At 39.7% G+C, this 23,937-nt stretch overlaps 1 protein-coding gene and 1 pseudogene across 1 annotated transcript; both read right to left on the bottom strand.

The window, feature by feature from the left end:
- Window positions 1–100: 100 nt before the first annotated feature.
- On the bottom strand, window positions 101–13,457 carry LOC137048394 (E3 ubiquitin-protein ligase TRIM39-like). The gene is made up of 8 exons (XM_067426533.1): window positions 13,360–13,457; window positions 12,852–12,965; window positions 12,164–12,699; window positions 11,839–11,919; window positions 2,494–2,727; window positions 2,264–2,402; window positions 1,919–1,945; window positions 101–1,721 (listed from the first exon to the last, which is right to left on the bottom strand). The coding sequence occupies exons 2-8, from the start codon at window positions 12,928–12,930 to the stop codon at window positions 1,174–1,176; spliced, it is 1,644 nt and encodes a 547-aa protein (XP_067282634.1). The 5' UTR covers window positions 12,931–12,965; window positions 13,360–13,457; the 3' UTR covers window positions 101–1,173.
- Window positions 13,458–15,359: 1,902 nt separating this feature from the next.
- LOC137048396 (E3 ubiquitin-protein ligase TRIM39-like) lies at window positions 15,360–19,826 on the bottom strand (annotated as a pseudogene).
- Between the last annotated feature and the right edge of the window lie 4,111 nt (window positions 19,827–23,937).

Here is a 23,937-nt window from a genome sequence, read left to right as displayed (position 1 = left end):
AGCATAGTTAAAACAGTTGTATAGATAATAATAATAATAATAATAATAATAATAATAATAAATAAAAAAAATGGTCAGATCCACAATATTGATCTGAAATAAAAATAAAACATTCTTCAGTTTACAGTCTACATACATGTACCATCTTTATTAGAACACCTCGCCTTCATTTCTTTCTCAAACACGGTCATAACATCTATTTTAATCACTATTCCCTGATTTTTACCCAGGAACCTTCTTGTTAAACCCATTTTCACTCATCATACCCTCCACAGATTTACACATACTCAAACCTTATTGTCAAACTTACTATTTCCATCAAACCCAGTTTTCACTCATCATATTTAACTCAATTGAACATATAAAGGGAAAAGACACGACACCTCGCTTAATACATCTGAGATGATTTGACAGATCCCAGATCTTTTAATCGTAATAACTGACCTTTGGCTAATTTGGTTTCTCAAACGAATTTGCAGATTGGATTAAAATATCTGGATTAAATTCTGAGATCACTGTTTGTGCCTGTGTTCCTTGAAGAGGGCAGATGAGGTAAATGTATCTTTGGTAAAGTCACACAAATTAAACACTGAAGTCCATGTTGCATAAAAATAAACACTAAAGTTTATAATTACTATGTTGTTGTTTTTTACAGTGGGTCATAATATAGCATATCTTTGTCCGTGCATTTTGTGGTGTTAGGAATAGTTTTTCTGCGCATTTTCGCACTAACTCAAAACGTGTGTACACCACCTCATGAGCTGGCGTAGGATTTGAGCATGCCGTGCGCCAACGTCCATATTGATAAATCTCAAAGTCACCGTGGGTTTGGGTGTACGCAAGGTGTACGCTGGAAATTTAGTGTACACACTTTTGATAAATGAGGGTCAATGTGATTGGCCTGACCAGAGTTTGGTTTTTACAGCTCAGAAGTGTATTGAGAGTTGCTAGACTACACTCGCGGCAGATTAGATTTGCTGCCGCTAGGATGCGTCTCGATTTCTAGGCTATAATTTCTGTGCATTCATAGAAAATAATTTCAGATGCCGTAATCCATTTGATGTAAACCAGTTCTCATCCTTTGAGTAGCATATACAAATTTAGGGTTTCTAAACAGGAAACATTATTTCAATTATTTTATCTTTAAAAGTATTTCAAATTAGGGCTGTAAATTCATTTATTGTATTTGACAGGTGTGATGATCAGAGGAGTTGAGTTTTTACCTCCATTGTTTGGATATGGGCTAAAATATGGATAGAGTTTTTCAGTGAAAGACTGAGCAGTGAAAGAGTAGATATGAGAGCTGGACTCCACATCATAAAAGGAGACGAGACCCTCCTCATAATCCACAAACACACCGACCCGCTGCGGCTTCACTCTTAGAGACAGAAAGACATCAGGACCAGCAAAGGCGCCATATTCATTCCCATTTCTCAGAGCCACAGTCCAGTATCCATTATTGGGACTAAGTTGGATCACATCCTTCCTGTTAACAGATTCTCTGGCCACTCCTAAAGTCCAGTCAGTCTTTCCCTTCACCTGCACCTCAAAATAAAATCTCCCTGAGGAGAATCCCTCCTTTCCCAGGACATTTAAAAATCTATCAAATCTCTCTGGTTTGTATGGGACTTTCTGCAAAATGTCTCCATGTCTCACTTGTTTTCCATCATCAGACAGGATGAGATAAGGATGAGCTGTGTCAGGATCCAGAGTCACATCCACTGAGAAAACAGAGAATATGAATCATAACTCAGACATTTTGTAATCAGTGTTTAATCACACACTGTAGGTCAGTGATGAAGCTGTGAGTGTATGAATGTAATTTAGTGAAGTGCACACACACACACACACACACACACACACACACACACACACACACACACACACACACACACACACACAAACAAACAAACTGTACCTGCATACTGCTGCATCCTCTTCAGATCTATCAAAACAAAGAAAGAAAGAAAGAAAGAAAGAAAGAAAGAAAGAAAGAAAGAAAGAAAGTTGTTGAAGCTGTTCACACACATCCCTCTTCACATGAAGAATACATTTGCCTCTATGATGTCTCTCAATATGATTGTTTGCTTGACAAAGAAATTGACAATCACCGAGTTCACACGATTTTGAACGTTAGTAAAAAATGAATGTTAGATATTGTAATTTCTCCTCTATACATGTTTAACATGTTTTCTGATGACCTGCCATCTCCAAGAACAACTAAAAGCTGATGATAATGTGTGTGTGGTGTATATTGATGTACCAGTTTGAGTAAATTTCTTTAGTAGAGTGTCCTGCAGTTGAGTCAGAGCTCTCCTCAGAGTCTCCAGACTCTCATCAGTCTTCACACTGATCTCAGACCAGTTCCTGGTGTTTCTAGAGCTGCACAGGGATGAGTAAATCTACAGCAGGAGAGAGGAGAAATCCTTCAGCATGGGGAGTGTTATGGTGTCATATACTGCATTATCATTGATCAGAGAGATGTTGACTGACCTGTAGGAGGTGGAGGTGATCTTCAGTGTGTGAGAGCTGCTCCAGCTCAGTGTTTCTCATCTTTAGCTCAGTGATCTCCTGCTCCAGCTCTTCAATGAGCTCTTCCTCCTGTTTCTCCAAAGCTTTCTGCTTCTCCTCCATCATCTCCAGCAGTTCAGTCTGACATCTCTCAATGGAGCGGATGAGATCAGTGAAGAGCTCAACACGGGCTGCTTTCTCCTTCTCTGAGTTTCTCTGCTCAACCAGGACAATCAACAAATGATTAATGATTAAATATAGATTATATGAGTCCAAGCATGAATTGAATGGCAGATAAAACTAAATTTGCTTGTAGCAAAACTAGCAAACCCATAAAGTTGCTTATATAGCACCACTTTATGGACTATTCATGATTTTTCCAATTAAATAGTAGATATACAGTCCCTGACAAAAGTCTTGTCGCGTATCTATTTTCTAGAAATACCTGATATTAACCTGACTTTTAATTCATTAATTGGTGTTAGAAATAGCTCATATGAAAAGCTAAAACCCTCTCAAATGATGTTTAATGCACTGAAATAAATAATTTTCACAGAAAAAATATTTATCATTTAATCAAGACAGAAAGGTCAAATTTTGGCAAGACAAAAGTTTTGTCGCCTATACAGAAATTGAACACATTTACTGCAAATACAAAAATATGTCAGCAAATTAAGTTGTGGTGCTGTGAGATCCAAATGTAATATCTTGTATGACTTCCAAGGACTGCATCCATGCGGTTTGGCAAGGATTCATACAATTTATTGATGAAGTCATCAGGAATAGCCAGACATGGGGACTTGAGACTTGGTGACTTGGACTCGAGTCGACTCAAGTTGCTATTTTTATGACTTGTGACTTGACTTGACAAAATAGAAAATACTTGAGACTTGACTCGGACTTGGAAGTTAAAGACTCAGGACTTGACTTGACTTGAGACACGATGACTTGAATGACTTGAGTGTTAATCACATCATGTTGTCAGTTTGAATATAAACTGCTAGGGGGCTGGTAGCCTAATCACGAAGATGGCAGTATCCAAAATCCTTGTCCTTGTGGGGACATGTTTTGGTCCCCATAAGGAAAACATCTTATAAATCATACAGAAGGATTTTTTTTTTGTTGAGAAAGTTCACTAGTTCACACTTACATCAAATTAAATAGAGTAAAGATTATGCGTATTTGTGATGCTGTCCGGGGGAGGGCGCCGGGCTCGGAATTTCGCCCGAACCCAGAGTGTGTGTGTGTGTGTGTGTGTGTGTGTGTGTGTGTGTGTGTGTGTGTGTGTGTGCAGTGCCGTTTCTAGGCATAGGCAAACTAGGCGGTCGCCTAGGGCGCCAACAACTGGGGGGCGCCAATGAGCCCCCGCCCCAACAAGATTTTTTAGTTATTTCATATATATTTTATTATTAATATTTCGTACTTTTGCTATTTCAAGGCATTATGATTAAGTTGATTATTGGAGTGAAGTCGCCATGGTGATAGTGGCGCTGCTGTAATGAAATGAGATCATGTAGAGGGCGGCAGGGAACGTCGTCATCCGTGGCATTGTACGCTTGTGTCCGAGTGAAAAATGCGGATTGCTCACTTAATGTAACTGGCAGAGGTGTGGACTCGAGTCATGTGACTTGGACTCGAGTCAGACTCGAGTCATGAATTTGATGACTTTGGACTCGACTCGACAAAATGTACAAAGACTTGCAACTCGACTTGGACTTTAACATCAATGACTTGTGACTTCACTTGGACTTGAGCCTCATGACTCGAGAAGACTTGCTACTTTTTGGCAATTTTTCTTTCACACGGCCGCGCTGCTCTCAGTGAAAAAAGCTGCACCTGTATGCATGCAGAGCACGCGCGCTTCCAGCACGAGTCACGACATCCAATCACCGTAGTCCCAAGTTGGTTTGATTCGACAGTATCCATAGCTACCAAGTCCGCGTATAACACGTGACTTTGGGCTTCTTTTTTGGCAAGTCGGCGTCGCGGTAAAAAATCTCGAGTTGCGGGTCGCCGTTTTTTAGGCCTATTTGAAAAAATGTGGTTGCTTGTTAGGAAAATATGACAAGCAACTTCGTTTCTTTACATTTATGGTCGCTGTTTTGTCCAAATACATTGCCTGACACTGTCTTCTCACAGCTAATAGCCATAGTGCAACGATACAAGTGCTGTATTCATTCGTCCTCATACATCCCGCCTCCTTCCCCTCTTTGAAGAAAAATCGCGTTCAACGTGCTGGCATGTGATGTGATGTTATAAATGTAACGATAGTTCATAGACGTAAATCTATGCTAAGATATACAGAGATGGAGAGGAAACAGGGAGGTAAGCCACCTAATTTAATCTTAAAAATATTTTTATAATGTAGGCTATTTATTATGACTATTATTATTTGGCTATTATAAAAATAAATAATAATAAAAAGTATAGGCTACTAATAATAACAGTAGGTATGGTTCGAATGTATATTATTATAAACATCTCTCTATATTGCAGCGCTCTCAGTGTTTTCTTATGCACTAACTCCCAATCATAGACTGTGAAAAAAAGTGCATAATAATCCTAAATAGTAGCTATGTGACATTAGTAATTTTCAATACTATTTAGAGCAGATTGCACACTGAGATGCAGGGCTTATCCTTTTTACGGTGTATAGTGTGCATGTTCACCACTGCTCCTTATATGTGTGCAATAACTAAGACTGGAGTTACCATATTCCCTCACGTCACTTTTTCTCTTTATTGCAAATTTTGTAAAATCCCATCTGTATTTGCTTTTTAAACTCCACGAGATTTCAATTTAAAATGTTGCAGGCTCATTTATTGATAAATTATTGATCATAAATTATACTGATGATAATAAATAATATAATGATATTGGACCTCCCACCCCTCTAGGTATTCTTATACCTGAGAAGAATATGAAACAGATGTCAGAAAATCCCTTATAGCCTCACATGTTGTATTTGAAACTACTCTTTACTCATATCAATGTTGTTGTGTCAATATTCATTGTCTATTATACACTACGGTATACGATAATATTTCAGTTTCAGTGTATGCAATATTAAGAATATTTTCACTGCTTCAAAAGTCATAAGAAAGCCCTTTCCCTCCAGAAACTGAAGTCATATGCTTTATAGCAGTGCTTTTCAAAGTGGGGACAGGGACCCATGGGTGCCACGAGGGGACGCTAGGGGGGCCATGGCAAGCTGGCATAAAAAGTATAGCAAAACAAAATAATTGAATAAATTAAATTATTAAAGTAAACCAAATTAAACCAAAAATAAGCTAAACAATATGAGATCAACACAATACAGGACTGAAGCCGCTGTGCATTGTTCTAGTGCAATATGCTGTTGAAATACAAGCATTTTCTGTGAAAATGTACATTTTCTGTTTTTGTACTGTATTTGCTTAATGTCATTGTATAAAAAGAGGTTTAAATAAATATAAATCTTACAGACATACATGATTTGTATAATTTTTCTTTCTGTGGTAAGATGACTTGAAGTGACTCGAAACTAAAATGGTAGGACTTGGACTCGACTTGAGACTTGTTGGCTTTGACTTCTGACTCGACTCGAGACTTGCCTCATCTTTGACTCGACTTGACTCGGGACTCGAGGGCAAAGACTTGAGACTTACTTGTGACTTGCATAACAATGACTTTGTCCCACCTCTGGTAACTGGAGTGGATGCAAACACGGAGGGGATTAACATCAAACAGATCGCACTTTATTCCCCGCTGAACTCTCATCACAAACTCCCTTTCCGTCCACAGCATTACATAATAAACCAAAATAACTGACTGTTAGCTACAGAAAACAGAAAATAATCCCCACACATGGGAGCTCAAGACTCAGGACACATACACAAAATGCAGACGTTTGCAGGGAGCGCGCGCAACTCTTAAAGGGGCCACATTATATTTCTACTCGTTACAGCGTGCTTTAGTTTCATCATCATGGAAAGGTCAAAGCCATCAGGGGCTCAGTATCGTAAAAAGAAAAAAGAGGAAATATAAAAAAGAAAGCGAAATATACAGGTATGTTAGCCTACTTATTGGTTACTTGTTCTCTACTAAGCTGGTCTCTCTCTATCATAACGTTGAGCAAAACATTACACTGAATATTAGTACTGGACGGACCACACGCCATGCTCATTTCAGGTGCAGAACATTATAGCAGTTCATTTGAATATTTTTTTTTTACATTACAGATAGTAGGATAGATAGATCAAGTAGGCTAATACTGTCATAACCATGGGCCTCACTAGGCCCTTTTTTTATGAATTAATGCATCAGCCCCCCCTAAAAAAATATGTGATTAACCTTTAAAACATATGAAACTGGCTACGGCTTCATCCGGTTTTTTAGTCTTTGTGTTCTTCAATCCGCAGCGGCGCCGAGTGACATGGTTTTCAAGCTATTGTTATCTAATTTTTTGGCCTTCAGAACATCTTAAAATACACATATGTAGATCATAGAAATCAAAATTTTCTCGGGGGAGCATGCCCCCGACCCCCCCCCCCCCCCCAACATCTGTGATCTCAGTGATAAACCTAGCTACATTATTCGATTAATGCATGTAATGTCATATTTACTTAATAAGTTGTAGTTAAAAAAAAAAGGGGGGGGGGGTGCAACATATGAATCTCGCCTAGGGTGCCAGAAAGGCTAGAAACGGCCCTGCGTGTGTGTGTGTGTGTGTGTGTGTGTGTGTGAGAGAGAGAGAGAAAGGACAAATGTAACAAAGTTTAATGTTGTATGTAAACTGTGTTTGAGAGGGAGAGAGACGAAGGTGTTCAGAGAGTAGTATGTTGGATGTTAAGCTGTTATTTGCTTTATGGACTCAATGTTGAAAATTTAAAACGTTTCAAACTGTTCGCAGAATTGAAAAATAAATAATTTTATGAAGTTACAATTTGGTTTGATTCTATAATGTATTTTACTGAACATGAGTATTTACAATGCAAATCCAAATTATTTTAAATTACTGACAGTTACTTTATTAAAGGTCCCGTTCTTCACGATTCCATCTTTCAAACTTTAGTTAGTGTGTAATGTTGCTGTTAGAGCATAAATAATACCTGTAAAAGTACAAAGCTCAAAGTTCAATGCCAAGCGAGATATTTTATTTAACAGAAGTTCCCTTTCAAAGCCTACAGCGAACAGCCGGTTTGGACTACACCGCTGCACTTCCTGCTGTGATGACGTCACTAGAACCGTTTGTTGACTAACCCTCCGCCCACAAGAACACGCAAAATAGGGGGCGTGGTCTTGTTGCTCTCACGTGGAGAAGAGCGCGCATTCAGCGCTTGCATCGCCCCGTTATGGTAAGAGGCGGGACCTTTCCTGAGCTAAGCTGCTGTCCAATCACAACACGGGAAGCGCTGGCCCAATCAGAACTCGTTACGTGTTTCTGAAGGAGGGACTTCATAGAACAAGGAAATCATCAGGCCGTTTTTAGGACAGAGGAAACAGCGCTGTTCAGATAAGTAAATTGTGTGAAAAATACTGTGTTTTTTACACGCGAAACATGAACTCATGTTATATTGCACACTGTAAACATAATCAAAGCTTCGAAAACACGCAAAGAACGGGACCTTTAAGATCAGATTCTGCAGGTAAAATTACAAAATTAAGGTGACTTGACTTGGACTTGACTTGACATACCCTGTGACTTGACTTGACTTGACTTGACTTGCCTAGGAAAAAAATACTTGGGACTTACTTGAGACTTGCACATGTGTGACTTGGTCCCATCTCTGGGAATAGCTAAGAAAGCAGTCTTGCATGCCTCCCAGAGTTCATCAATATTCTTTGGTTTCGTCTTCCATGCATCCTCTTTCATCCTACCCCACATATGCTCAATGATGTTCATGTCTGGTGACTGGGCTGGCCAATCCTGGAGCATCTTGATCTTCTTCGCCTTGAGGAACTTTGATGTGGAGATGGAAGTATGCGATGGAGCACCGTCCTGCTGCAGAATTTGGCCTCTTTTATGGTTGGTAATATAAGAGGTAGCTAAGATTTCTTGGTATTTTAGACTATTGATGTTGCCTTCCACCCTGCAGATCTCTCGCACACCCCCATACTGGATGTAAACCATGATTTTTCCGCCACCAAACTTCACTGTTTTCTGGGTGAATCTCAGATCCATTCAGGCACCAGGAGGTCTCCTGCAATATTTGCGGCGACTGTGGTGTAATTCAACAGAAGATTCATCTGAAAAATCCACCTTCTGCCACTTTTCCTGCGTCCATCCTTTTAGCAGGCTGTGGGCCTTGGAAAATGCCACACGGTTTTTCAATTGTCTTTTGTTTAGTGCTGGCTTCTGGGCACTGATTCGACCATGGAGGCCATTTCGAGACAGAATCTGACAAACTGTTCTGGTTGACACAGGGACTTCAGGTGACCAGGTCTTGTGGAGCTCTGCTGCAGTGGAAAATGGGCTGGCCCTGGATTTTCGAGCCAACAAACGGTCCTCTCGAGCAGTTGTCTTGCGGGGTCTGCCTGACCTGGGCTTGTCAAAAACGTCTGCAGTCTCTTCAACTCTTTTTTTTTTATCCTCTGTACTTGATGCTGAGACACATTGAAGGTGTCTGCCACATCAGCAGTGGATCTGGTCTTCAGCCTCATGATAATCAAAACTTTAGTCTCAGGGTGAATCTTAGGCATGTTTGCAGAGGTCTAGTTGCAGTTGATGTGAAGGTCTAGCGTACTGGGGTTCTTTTTATACACACTTGAGACCTAATTGATCCATTATTAGTCACAGGGGAAGCTCATATGACAAGGTGACAACACTTATGTCTTTGCAAAAATTGACTCAATGGGCTTTACCAAGCTGTGAATATTAGAATACTTTTTGAAAGTTTAGTTCTGCACTGAAACATTATCACAAAAGCTGGTAGGATTAAAATGAGCCATTTCTTGTAAAAAAAAATCTTGATTAGAAATATATTTCAGCGGCACTTTAGGTCAATTTGTACACAAGCGACAAGACTTTTGTCAGGGACTGTAGTATATTTTGTATTGCTTGGCTTAATGATGAATGCCCCTGTACACAATTTTGGCTGTCTCAGACGAATGTTGACCAATCATGGACATTTCTGTGGTCGTGGCTCCTGAACGGTGGTACTACGCCATACAGTGAGAGAGGTTCGAAGAAGGCCATTGCAACAAAAGTTCTCTTTTGGTCGACTTGTTCGACATCTCAATATTGGAATTGCCTCTTCCGTGGTCATCCATAAAGCCTATACAATTATCCAGCCAGCTACCCACCCCTTCCCTATATAAACAGCAGCGCTGGCCCAAAATAGCATCTCTTCACTCATGGAATCCAAGCGTTAAAGGCCGTCTTTCAATTTAATTTTATAACTTAATTTATACAGAATATTGTATGAAAATGTAAATTTAAAAAGACTTACATAAGAATACATATGTTTTACAACACCCACGGGCAGAAATTAAGAAAAAAAGTGCCTGTTCTAAGCTACGCTCCAAAAACCTGCCTTTTCCCAGAGAACGGGTCATATGACGCAACGACAGGCAAACATAGGCGCTGCAGCCCTGGCTCTCATTGTGGGTTTACGTAGTCTGAGAGGTGGGAACAGAAAATAGAGATTGTCGTTATCGTAATTATAGTTATAGTAGGTTTGAGTTGTCACAGTGGTGAATCAATAAAAGATCCTTGTTACAATGACTGTATTTACATGAACAGCATATTCCTGTCCTAGCCGAAAGACTAACTGCTTTCATACACGTACTCCACAGTACATGTGAGCTCATTTACATTATGTCCGTCTGAAATACTAAGAGGTGAGTAGTATAACAGCCGACTAAGCTCGGAATTCCAGCTGTCCGGTTATGTTGTTCAGATATAATTTACGATCCAAACGCTTGACATTTGCAGAAGCAGAACATGCGGACACCTAGGTCTAAAAGCAGTTACTGATTAAACATCAGCTAGCAATTTCTGCAAAATGTTGTGTAGAAATGCACAGAATGTCTATCCCTATCTGACCATCACAGATGTAAGCTATAGCCTACATCCTACAACATTCATTTAAAATCTAGGATCTAAATTAATTATTTTAAGACATATTGCTGGCATAGATGGTGACAATCTACATGGATGCTTGAAAAGCAACAAAGTTGACAGCAATATTGATAAAAATATGATTTATTAAAGATACTGCAATGTGATAAATATGGAGACAACGTTAGCCACAATTAGCTATACCCTGTGGTCACTCACCAAGACACCTGCCCAATTCTCAACCGATTCTCCTCACACCACAACTCTATCTCTCTCCTCTGTCCATTTACCCTTCCCCTTAACTCTCCCTGACCCCTCTCTCGTCTAGGCGGCTCGTAATTAAATGGCAATAGCCCATCGTAAGAGTTGACATTTATCCAAACTGCAACCTCTTCGCTGTCTGATACCATTACGAAGAGACAATGTTTACCGGCCGTTGCGTCACTTCCGATCAGAGCGTTTATCACAACGGAAGTAATTTTACTCACAATTTCTTTTAAAAAACTGTTTTAATGCACATTTATGATTAATTTCTTCACGCAAGTCGAGTTCCTATACTATTTATCTACACGTTCATTCACAGTGATCTTCAACTTGAAAGATGGGCTTTAAGCCCTTTTTTCAGCACACTTGGTGCTAGTTTGATGAGACTTAACTGTCCATAAGACAAGTTACCGCTTGTCATAGGGCGTCAGGCCGGAAAAAAGCTTTAAGTATAGTAAAACGTTTTACCAAGCAAATAAATAAAATAAGGTTGAACATAGCTTCAAAACACCTTCTTGCACTTGTTCTGGGAGATGTAGATTCACTATTCAAGAAATATAAACTGGATGGCACAAAGTGTACCTTAACACAGGCAGTGCTGGAATTGACTGAAGATCAACCAAAACAGAATATCCAGATATGGTTAACCTCGGTGCTCTGAGGTAGATGAGTGAGACATCTCACCAGAGGGCCCATTTTACATCATTCATTCATTCATTATACTCAGAAGAGCTGTAAAGTATGCCATTTTGGGCCAGCGGTGGGGTTTCCCGGGAGCGCTGGCCTGATAGGCATGATTGTATAGAGCTTCATGTATGACCACGCTAGAGGAGTTTCCCATAGGGAGATGTCTCACTCATCACCCTCAGAGAACCAAGGTTATAACATAACCAGATGAAGCATGCAAATTTTCTGACAGTATCAGAAATTGTAAGTGTCATTCTCATCATGTCATCAGTGACAGTGTCATCATGCATCTCATGTGTCCAGTAAGAAACCATCTAACACCCACAACCACTCACTTTTCTGATTTCTGCTGAGTGTTTGATGTCTTGAATTTTCTTGATTCTGTCCTGGATCATATGCTGCGTGTCTTGGATCATCTATAAACAGAGAACAACACTGACACATTTATTATAACAGATTTCTATTTTATATTCTTAAATGTAAATGGACAATCGCATGTGAAACAAGTAACAGCAGTTGTTTGCACTGACACAGGTGCTGCGGTTCTGACAGTTATAGGACGTTTTAAAGTACATCAAAATCTTTTATCTTAAAAGAACAAAATATGATTGATGGGAATGACATGATTTTATACAGGTGAAATATTATAATATTGCTCACCTCTTCTAAAGGAACAGTGTTGTGGTTCTTGTGTTCTCCTTCAGTGCAGGACAGACACACACACATCTGATCATCTTTACAGAACAGCTCCAGAGGTCTCTCATGTTTCTGACAGATATAGTCTTCCAGATTCCTCACAGGATTGATCAGTTTGTGTTTCTGTAAACCTGCCACTCTCAAATGAGGCTCCAGGTGAGTTTCACAGTAAGAGCTCTGACACACCAGACACGACTTCAGGGCTTTCAGCTTTCTGTCCTCACAGACGTCACACATAACTTCAGGTTTTTTCTCAGGACTTTTATTTTTATAATAAACGACGAGCTCTCTGAGTGTGGTATTAATCTTGAGATCAGGTCTGTGCTCGAATTTTTCTTTACAATATGGACAGCTGCAGGTCTGGCTGTTGTCCCAGCACTTATTCAGACAGGTCTTGCAGAAGTTGTGTCCACATGAAGTGGTGACTGGATTAGTGAACACGTCCAGACATATAGAGCACTGAATATCCTTAGTCAGTCGACCACTGGAGGAAGACGTCACTGGAGAGAGAAATGAAGAAGATAATAACCTACACTAGTGAAAAGTCAAAATCTTGTTGAGAGAAAGTTCAGAATGTTTAGAGCTTGACTCTAATCAACAGGGGGAAACTTTCAGGAAGATAAAATATCAGATAGATGTGTTATTTACTCACATGGAGGAACATCTGCATCCCTTTTACTTTTTTTTTGTCTTTTCTGTGAAGATCCGGCCATTACTCTTCTTCTTTTCATGTCTTTTATAGGGGGGACAACTGAACTAGGAACTGCTGTTTATAATAAAAGGAAAAGTACAGATAACATTTGTATAATTTTTATTATTTTGTAAGGCCAAGTGTTATCTAATTTGGTTTTAAGTACATTTAATTTTTTAACTGCAATGTAGCAGGTTTCTGTCTGCAGGTCATTTACTTCCTGTTTCTTTAGTCTTTCCGCCATGTGACAAACTGGTAGAAACACAAAACTTTGCTTCACAACCAATCACATGACATAACTTTAATACAATTCTAACACCATTTCAGTGCAGCAAACAACTAAAGAAGTTGAGTATTTGACATGTTTAAACTGGTTCTGTTCGACTTATCCCAGTTTGTCATAAACTAAACCAGATCACTTCCATTAGAAACCTGTTCAGCTCAATCTCTCTTATATTTCTATCATTACCTGTGAGGATCAGATGTGTCCACAAGACTCGTTGAACGGCTCAATAATATTCTGTGGTTTGAAGTTTGAAAAGGTTGATCGCTTCAGGCGTCCATTTTTTAATTTTAGTTTTACTTTCTCTTTCTCTGAATCTCTCTCTGAACTAGTGATGTCAGAGCTCCTCCTGTATTCACACATTTACATTTGTCCCTTTAGCCGGTGTGTTGGGTTCATGTGTGTTTGTATTGGGAAGGATGTTTCTATCAGGTTATGAAGAAGAGATTTCAGCAGACTTACAAAAGCTTGATTGCATTTTGTTAAAGGGATACTTCACTGCCTTTTCATATTAAACTATGTTATTCCCTTAATTTAAACGAGTTGATACATACCTCTCTCGTCTCAGTGCGTGCACTTAATCTCTCTGACGCGCGGTGATGATCTGATAGCATTTAGCTTAGCTCCCTAAGCCCAGTTCATTCACTATGGAACCAAACAGAGATCAAGTTAGAAGTACCAAACACCTCCACGTTTCCCCTATTTAAATACAGTTACACGAATAGTTGAACGATCAAGTATGGTGACAAAATAAAACGTGGTACTTCTCTAATCAGATTAAAAAGGAGAACTATAATGTATGGCGGAATAGCACTTCTGAGAGTACTTCGGCTCGGCGCAGTAAAAAGTCCCGGCCGAAACATCTTCCCTCATATCTCCCAATTGACAGAAATGAGAGAGTGAGAGGGAGATGTGAGGAAAGATGTTTCGGCCGGGACTTTTTACTGCGCCGAGCCGAAGTACTCTCAGAAGTGCTAATCCGCCATACATTATAGTTCTCCTTTTTAATCCGATTAGAGAAGTACCACGTTTTATTTTGTCACCATACTTGATCGTTCAACTATTCGTGTAACTGTATTTAAATAGGGGAAACGTGGAGGTGTTTGGTACTTCTAACTTGATCTCTGTTTGGTACCATAGTGAATGAACTGGGCTTAGTGGGTTAAGCTAAATGCTATCAGATCATCACCGCGCGTCAGAGAGATTAAGTGCACGCACTGAGACGAGAAAGGTATGTATCAACTCGTTTTAGTTAAGGGAATAACATAGTTTAATATGAAAAAGCGGTGAAGTAACCCTTTAAGAGCTGCCAGGACAAATGCCTAATTTATAGATTTTTCATAATACAAAAATGATGATGTGATGTGGAGTTCCATTCATTCACATTAATAATTGCATGACAATTTGTGAGATTCTTCTTATTATTATTATGATTTTATTTATATTATGATTTGTGTTATTAATGACACTTATTGTTATTTAGAAGAAGAATGTCGTTATTGTTTATTATTATTATTATTATTTAAAAGAAGAAGAATGTCATTTTTATTATTTTGTCAGTCTGAATTATTTTCAGTCCCAGTCCGTGCGCAGCTGCCGGGCGTAGCCTAACCCTGAACCGTCAGGTAAAGCGCACAGGCTCGCAACTGGAAGAATACATATGCCTACAAATCAAATGCTTTGGTAAAGTCACACAAATTAAACACTGAAGTCCATGTTGCATAAAAATAAACACTAAAGTTTATAATTACTATGTTGTTGTTTTTTACAGTGGGTCATAATATAGCATATCTTTGTCCGTGCATTTTGTGGTGTTAGGAATAGTTTTTCTGCGCATTTTCGCACTAACTCAAAACGTGTGTACACCACCTCATGAGCTGGCGTAGGATTTGAGCATGCCGTGCGCCAACGTCCATATTGATAAATCTCAAAGTCACCGTGGGTTTGGGTGTACGCAAGGTGTACGCTGGAAATTTAGTGTACACACTTTTGATAAATGAGGGTCAATGTGATTGGCCTGACCAGAGTTTGGTTTTTACAGCTCAGAAGTGTATTGAGAGTTGCTAGACTACACTCGCGGCAGATTAGATTTGCTGCCGCTAGGATGCGTCTAGATTTCTAGGCTATAATTTCTGTGCATTCATAGAAAATAATTTCAGATGCCGTAATCCATTTGATGTAAACCAGTTCTCATCCTTTGAGTAGCATATATAAATTTAAGGTTTCTAAACAGGAAACGTTATTTTAATTATTTTATTTTTAAAAGTATTTCAAATTAGGGCTGTAAATTCATTTATTGTATTTGACAGGTGTGATGATCAGAGGAGTTGAGTTTTTACCTCCATCATTAAAGCCTGGGCAAAAAAATGGATAGAGTTTCTCAGTGAAAGACTGAGCAGTGAAAGAGTAGATAAGAGAGCTGGACTCCACATCATAAAAGGAGACGAGACCCTCCTCATAATCCACAAACACACCGACCTGCTGCGGCTTCACTCTCAGAGACAGAGGAACAGAAGGACCAGCACAGGCCACAGTCCAGTATCCATTATTGGGACTAAGTTGGATCACATCCTTTCTGTTAATGGATTCTCTGGCCACTCCTAAAACCCAGTCAGTCTTTCCCTTCACCTGCACCTCATAATAAAATCTCCCTGAGGAGAATCCCTTCTTTCCCAGGACATTTAAATATCTATCAAATCTCTCTGGTTTGTATGGGACTTTCTGCAAAATGTCTCCATGTCTCACTTGTTTTCCATCATCAGACAGGATGAGTTGAGGATAAGCTGTATCAGGATCCAGAGTCACATCCACTGAGAAAACAGAGAATATGAATCATAACTCAGACATTTTGTAATCAGTGTTTAATCACACACTGTAGGTCAGTGATGAAGCTGTGAGTGTATGAATGTAATTTAGTGAAGTGAAGACACACACACACACACACACACACACACACACACACAAACAAACTGTACCTGCATACTGCTGCATCCTCTTCAGATCTATCGAAACAAAGAAAGAAAGAAAGAAAGTTGTTGAAGCTGAGCATGATAAGTTGTTCACACACATCCCTCTTCACATGAAGAATACATTTGCCTCTATGATGTCTCAATATGATTGTTTGCTTGACAAAGAAATTGACAATCACCGAGTTCATACGATTTTGAACGTTAGTAAAAAATGAATGTTAGATGTTGTAATTTCTCCTCTATACATGTTTAACATGTTTTCTGATGACCTGCCATCTCCAAGAACAACTAAAAGCTGATGATAATGTGTGTGTGGTGTATATTGATGTACCAGTTTGAGTAAATTTCTTTAGTAGAGTGTCCTGCAGTTGAGTCAGAGCTCTCCTCAGAGTCTCCAGACTCTCATCAGTCTTCACACTGATCTCAGACCAGTTCCTGGTGTTTCTAGAGCTGCACAGGGATGAGTAAATCTACAGCAGGAGAGAGGAGAAATCCTTCAGCATGGGGAGTGTTATGGTGTCATATACTGCATTATCATTGATCAGAGAGATGTTGACTGACCTGTAGGAGGTGGAGGTGATCTTCAGTGTGTGAGAGCTGCTCCAGCTCAGTGTTTCTCATCTTTAGCTCAGCGATCTCCTGCTCCAGCTCTTCAATGAGCTCTTCCTCCTGTTTCTCCAAAGCTTTCTGCTGCTCCTCCATCATCTCCAGCAGTTCAGTCTGACATCTCTCAATGGAGCGGATGAGATCAGTGAAGAGCTCAACACGGGCTGCTTTCTCCTTCTCTGAGTTTCTCTGCTCAACCAGGACAATCAACAAATGATGAATGATTAAATATAGATTTTATGAGTCCAAGCATGAATGGAATGGCAGATAAAACTAAATTTGCTTGTAGCAAAACTAGCAAACCCATAAATTGCTTATATAGCACCACTTGGACTATTAATGGACTATTAATGATTTTTCCAATTAAATAGTAGATATAGTATATTTTGTATTGCTTGGCTTAATGATGAATGCCCCTGTACACAATTTTGGCTGTCTCAGACGAATGTTGACCAATCATGGACATTTCTGTGGTCGTGGCTCCTGAATGGTGGTACTACGCCATACAGTGAGAGAGGTTCGAAGAAGGCCATTGCAACCAAAGTTCTCTTTTGATCGACTTGTTTGACATCTCAATATTGGAATTGCCTCTTTCGTGGTCATCCATAAAGCCTATACAATTATCCGGCCAGCTACCCACCCCTTCCCTATATAAACAGCAGCGCTGGCCCAAAATGGCATCTCTTCACTCATGGAATCCAAGCGTTAAGCCCTTTTTTCAGCACACTTGGTGCTAGTTTGATGAGACTTAACCTATCCATAAGACAAGTTACCGCTTGTCATAGGGCGTCAGGCCGGAAAAAAGCATTTAGTAAAACATTTTATCAAGCAAATAAATAAAATAAGGTTGAACATAGCTTCAAAACACCTTCTTGCACTTGTTCTGGGGGATGTAGATTCACTATTCAAAAAATATATACTGGATGGCACAAAGTGTACCTTAACACAGGCAGTGCTGGAATTGACTGAAGATCAACCAAAACAGAATATCCAGATATGGTTAACCTCGGTGCTCTGAGGTAGATGAGTGAGACATCTCACCAGAGGGCCCATTTTACATCATTCATTCATTCATTATACTCAGAAGAGCTGTAAAGTATGCCATTTTGGGCCAGCGGTGGGGTTTCCCGGGAGCGCTGGCCTGATAGGCATGATTGTATAGAGCTTCATGTATGACCACGCTAGAGGAGTTTCCCATAGGGAGATGTCTCACTCATCACCCTCAGAGAACCAAGGTTATAACATAACCAGATGAAGCATGCAATTCATTTTCTGACAGTATCAGAAATTGTAAGTGTCATTCTCATCATGTCATCAGTGACAGTGTCATCATGCATCTCATGTGTCCAGTAAGAAACCATCTAACACCCACAACCACTCACTTTTCTGATTTCTGCTGAGTGTTTGATGTCTTGAATTTTCTTGATTCTGTCCTGGATCATATGCTGCGTGTCTTGGATCATCTATAAACAGAGAACAACACTGACACATTTATTATAACAGATTTCTATTTTATATTCTTAAATGTAACAGCAGTTGTTTGCACTGACACACGTGCTGCGGTTCTGACAGTTATAGGACGTTTTAAAGTACATCCAAATCTTTTATCTTAAAAGAACAAAATATGATTGATGGGAATTACATGATCTTATACAGGTGAAATATTATAATATTGCTCACCTCTTCTAAAGGAACAGTGTTGTGGTTCTTGTGATCTCCTTCAGTGCAGGACAGACACACACACGTCTGATCATCTCTACAGAACAGCTCCAGAGGTCTCATGTTTCTGACAGATATAGTCCTCCAGATTCCTCACAGGATTGATCAGTTTGTGTTTCTTTAAACCTGCCACTCTCAAATGAGGCTCCAGGTGAGTTTCACAGTAAGAGCTCTGACACACCAGACACGACTTCAGGGCTTTCAGCTTTCTGTCCTCACAGACGTCACACACAACTTCAGGTTTTTTCTCAGGACTTTTATATTTATAATAAACGACGAGCTCTCTGAGTGTGGTATTAATCTTGAGATCAGGTCTGTGCTTGAATGTTTCTTTACAATATGGACAGCTGCAGGTCTGGCTGTTGTCCCAGCACTTATTCAGACAGGTCTTGCAGAAGTTGTGTCCACATGAAGTGGTGACTGGATTAGTGAACACGTCCAGACATATAGAGCACTGAATATCCTTAGTCAGTCGACCACTGGAGGAAGACATCGCTGGAGAGAGAAATGAAGAAGATAATAACCTACACTAGTGAAAAGTCAAAATCTTGTTGAGAGAAAGTTCAGAATGTTTAGAGCTTGACTCTAATCAACAGGGGGAAACTTTCAAGAAGATAAAATATCAGATAGATTTGTTATTTACTCACATGGAGGAACATCTGCATCCCTTTTACTGTTTTTTTGTCTTTTCTGTGAAGAGCCGGCCATTACTCTTCTTCTTTTCATGTCTTTTATGGAGGGGACAACTGAACTAGGAACTGCTGTTTATAATAAAAGGAAAAGTACAGATAACATTTGTATCATTTTTATTATTTTGTAAGGCCAAGTGTTATCTAATTTGGTTTTAAGTACATTTAATTTTTTAACTGCAGTGTAGCAGTTTCTGTCTGCAGGTCATTTACTTCCTGTTTCTTTAGTCTTTCCGCCATGAGACAAACTGGCAGAAACACCAATCTTTGCTTCACAACCAATCACATGACATAACTTTAATACAATTCTAACACCATTTCAGTGCAGCAAACAACTAAAGAAGTTGAGTATTTGACATGTTTAAACTGGTTCTGTTCGACTTATCCCAGTTTGTCATAAACTAAACCAGATCACTTCCATTAGAAACCTGTTCAGCTCAATCTCTCTTATATTTCTATCATTACCTGTGAGGATCAGATGTGTCCACAAGACTCGTTGAACGGCTCAATAATATTCTGTGGTTGGAAGTTTGAAAAGGTTGATCGCTTCAGGCGTCCATTTTGTCATTTTAGTTTTACTTTCTCTTTCTCTGAATCTCTCTCTGAACTAGTGATGTCAGAGATCCTCCTGTATTCACACATTTACATTTGTCCCTTTAGTCGGTGTGTTGGGTTCATGTGTGTTTGTATTGGGACGGATGTTTCTATCAGGTTATGAAGAAGAGATTTCAGCAGACTTACAAAAGCTTGATTGCATTTTGTTAAGAGCTGCCAGGACAAATGCCTAATTTATAGATTTTAAGCAATAAAAGTACAAAAATGTTAGTAATCCCAAAATGAATCCTCTTTATTGAGATGCTGTCTTTATCGATACAACTTTTATCGATATTATTGGTTACTTCAATAACAGACTAATTGCTGCCATGAAGAACAAGCGGGTGAAGAAGATGATGAAGATGAAGCCGCTGCTCCTGAGAGCTCATCTTTACGAACTAGCCTAATACAAAGCACCGCGCGATCATTCCACCTGTCCATCAAAAGCTCTTTATCCAATCAGAGTAGATCACTGTTAAGGCCGCCCCACGAGAGGTTTGTGTCAAAAAAGCAAACGAAAAACTCAGAAACGTAAGTGAAATCTTTAGCATTGCATTCACAATCCACGATTTGCGAAAACAAATCTTTGAAAAACATTAACAAAGAATGAAGCATACTGAATATCCTGTTACATTTGTGTGACTGAGTTTTTCTTCTTTTGTAATGGCATATTTTTTGATAGTTTCTGAAAACGTTTTGTTCGGTTTTATAAACTTTCGTTCAGTTTTATTGAGACAAAGGTAATTCCATAGAGAAGCAGCAACCAGAATGATTTTCTCGATCACAGGGCTCGTAAACGTCTTTGCGATTGATTGGACTTATTTTTATATAACATATAACCCGCAAGATCCAGACAACCCCTCGCTGCAGCCGGTAGCATGTTGACGTAGCTGGATCAGATCCAATACGTACTGGATGGTGGATCGTTATGGCAATGTCATAGCCTACTAGCCTAGAAATCCAGACGCACCCTAGCGGCAGCAAATTTAATCTGCCCGCGAGTGTCGTCTAGCAACTCTCAATACCTATCTGAGCTGTAAATGCCAAACTCTTGCCGGGCCAATCACATCGTGTATAGAGTCGGTGGGCGGGGCCATAATGACGACGGCCGAGTTGCGTTTGCGTGCTTCTAGTAAACACAGAAACTGGCGAACGGCTTTGACCGCGACTCTGGAAGACTTGGAGTTAAGCTTTTCTCTGAGAAAAGAACAAAGAACGGCACTGAAGTCATTCTTAAAAAGGGAAGATTTGTTCGGAGTTTTGCTGACCGGATACGGCGAAAGTTTTATCTATCAACTAGCTCCGCTTCACCTTCGTTGCTCTGGTTGGTTGTAGCGCTATCCTATCGCGTGCAGAGGGAGTTTGAAAGACAACCGTTTATCCGCCCCTCAGATTGAGCTGTCAATGGTGAGTTTCCAGACCAAACATCTTGATGTGGGTCTGGCTTGTCAGGCTAATAGCCTACCAATCTCTGGGTTAATTTATAATGCGTATGTCCTAGTCTTAATGTATGATCATTATTGTATATGATGTTCTAAACTGTAGTAGGCTACTGATAAATAGTATTAAGTAATTATTGATGAATAAACCATCTTTTCATAAATGTGGTGCTTAAATTATCCTAGTTTCGCTGTACATGCATGCAAAACATATATTACAATTTTAATATATTCTGATCATACTTGATGTTGAGTGGAAGGAAAAATGAGTCAAGTAATTGTTTCTGTAATTTTAATTCTCAAGGTACAATGCAACACGGTCTGTAAAGAACTTTAAAATGCCAGTAGCCTACACATTCAAGGGATAATGCAAAACGTGTGTCCTGATGGCGTGAGCATATTATTAATCATTATTTTTGCGAGAGCGGTTTGAGTATTTATCTATCCAGCAAAACCATAGACAGTAAAAGAAATGGACCGAGCGATCCCATTGACGTCAACGGCGAAAGAATGAAGTCAACCTAGGGGCACTCACTTCCTGATGGCTGAGCGAACTGCGCAGGCTCAGACTGAGCTTGAGGACGTAGATGTGACGTGAGCCTCCTGTCTGAGAGCTAGGTCTTCTAGTAGATGTGGAAAGTAAAAGCTGAATCACGTTGTTTAAATATTTTCTCCCGTTGCTTTTGGCTCACTATGGGCTTCTCCCCATTCTTCCCCCTTGACTTTATCAGACTTTATGTCTCCACGTCCCCCCGACTGTCTCATAGACAGTAAAAGATTGCCTGCGAGCGTCTCCTCAGGTCTATACGGTAATTTCTCAACTGTGCGACAGAGTCGCGTTGGTTATGACGCAATCGTTAGCCTATTTTTACAAAAACAGCTTCTGCGGGGCGATAGTGTAAAGCCCCGTTTCCACCAAAATTACCCGGAACAATTTGTACCAGGAACTTTTTTACAGGAACTTTTCTCCCCCCCAGAACTGCAGCTGTCTGCGTTTCGACCTTGATAAAGTTCCGAGAAGATTAGGCAAATTAGTCCGGTGATGTAGGACTGCACGCGACTGTTCCTCCAAGCCAGTGACGGACAAGGGCTGTCACTTTTCGATATGCATTCGAAGATGACGTGAAATATCCGTAATCGAACTATAAATAAACTATCCGGTTTTTAAAGTGCCATGTAGCGCAATTTTTTTTACTGTCGGTGCGTTTACATGGAGCACTGTAATCAGTTTAAAAGTCCAATCTGAAGGAAAATGCTCCATATAAACACCTCAATCGTAATCAAAATGCCAGAACTGAATGAAATTGTAATCGTTTTGAGATGGGTGGATAAACCTTTTCATGAATCGATCAAACGAAACATTTCACCATGTAAATGACCGGATTACTTTTGAGTGTGCGTCCTTATGTAACGTACACAGGGCGCGCCTTCACCACTGAAGAGCACACGTCGCGCTCATGCACCAAGCATGACAAGAGAGGAAATTACATTTTTCTGAGGGATAAACTTTTTATTTCATAAGACGTTATGAAGATAATGTTGGCATAATGACACTGTCCCTACGCCTATGTAAGCAAACAATCATTAACTACTTCAACTGCGCCTGACATTAGAATGTATTTTTTCTGAGATGATTATTACACTTTACAACAAATGAATAGCTTTTATAAAACCGTAAGTGGCCGTTGAGAGTTGCTATGGCATCCGTAAACACATTCCAGCTGCTGGAGATGAAGGCGTTGTAGATAATTTAATATATTCGAATGCATTGCTTGATATTTTAATTCCGTTCGAATTAGATTTTTTTTCAAAAATGACAGCCCGGACAGTATTCATTTTTGTGTGTACCGATTGAAAGATTTAGTGAACTGTTTACATGAGACGTTATCTAAACCGATCTGGTGTTTACATGTGGTGACTTTCAATCGCAATCATTTTGTCACATGCAGTTTGTCTGCCACATCAAAAATGTCAACGCTGTTTTCTCCAGCAGCTATGTGTTAACTGAAGCCATAGCAACTCTTAGCGGCCACCAGGACTAATACAGTATAATATTATAAGGTAATTTATTTGTTTAAATAATCATCTGAGAAAAAAAATAATCTTCTGTCAGGCGCAGTTAAAGTAAAAACTGCCTGTGGCAATATACGCTGTGTCATTACTCCAACATTATCTTCATAACTTATGAAATAAAAAGTTAACCCCTCAGAAAAATTAACTTTCCTCTCTTGTCAACATGAGCGCGGCGTGTAAGACTGATTATTACTGAACGTAGAAAATGCTGCGTCAGCTCAACCAATCAGCATGTTCAGCGCCCAAGTCCCGCCCTCGAAAGTTCCTGAACTTTGAAAAAGTACTACCTCGTGAGCAGGGCCGTTTGGAGGGGGAAATATTTACCCGGAACTTCATTTAGACCCTGGTTCCTGCGGTCTAAACACACGAAGTACCACCCAAAGTTCCTGGTTCCTGGGTAAAGTTCCTGTGGTGGAAACGGGGCTTAAGATACAAGGTAATGGAGCCTTTTATACATTGTCGTGTTTCTTTAGAAATAAACAATGGACAAATGGAGTCTTTAAACGTCTCAGATGTAAAGTTATTCACTGTCAAAGTGACTCAAAAATGAATGGGAGTCAATGGGATGCTAACAGCAGGTGATGGCTTGGTTAGCAATGGCAGCCCCTAGGGGTGGAACGCTTTCAGAGCGCTAGATTACCCCCTTGAGCAAAACGCTCGTGCCCCCAAAACTCT

Source organism: Pseudorasbora parva, chromosome 19 (assembly GCF_024679245.1).
Source record: "Pseudorasbora parva isolate DD20220531a chromosome 19, ASM2467924v1, whole genome shotgun sequence".
In the NCBI taxonomy this organism is placed as follows: Eukaryota; Metazoa; Chordata; class Actinopteri; order Cypriniformes; family Gobionidae; genus Pseudorasbora; species Pseudorasbora parva.
This window is presented reverse-complemented; position numbering and strand designations above follow the sequence as displayed.

Excerpts from the sequence above, each read along its gene's own strand:
- LOC137048394 (XM_067426533.1), bottom strand. The coding sequence starts at position 12,930 with ATGAAAAGAAGAAGAGTAATGGCCGGATCTTCACAGAAAAGACAAAAA. Across the intron at positions 2,728-11,838 it reads ACTCAGCAGAAATCAGAAAA|AGAAACTCAGAGAAGGAGAA; the intron begins GTGAGTGGTTGT and ends CTGGTTGAGCAG. Across the intron at positions 1,722-1,918 it reads GAGGATGCAGCAGTATGCAG|TGGATGTGACTCTGGATCCT; the intron begins GTACAGTTTGTT and ends CTGTTTTCTCAG.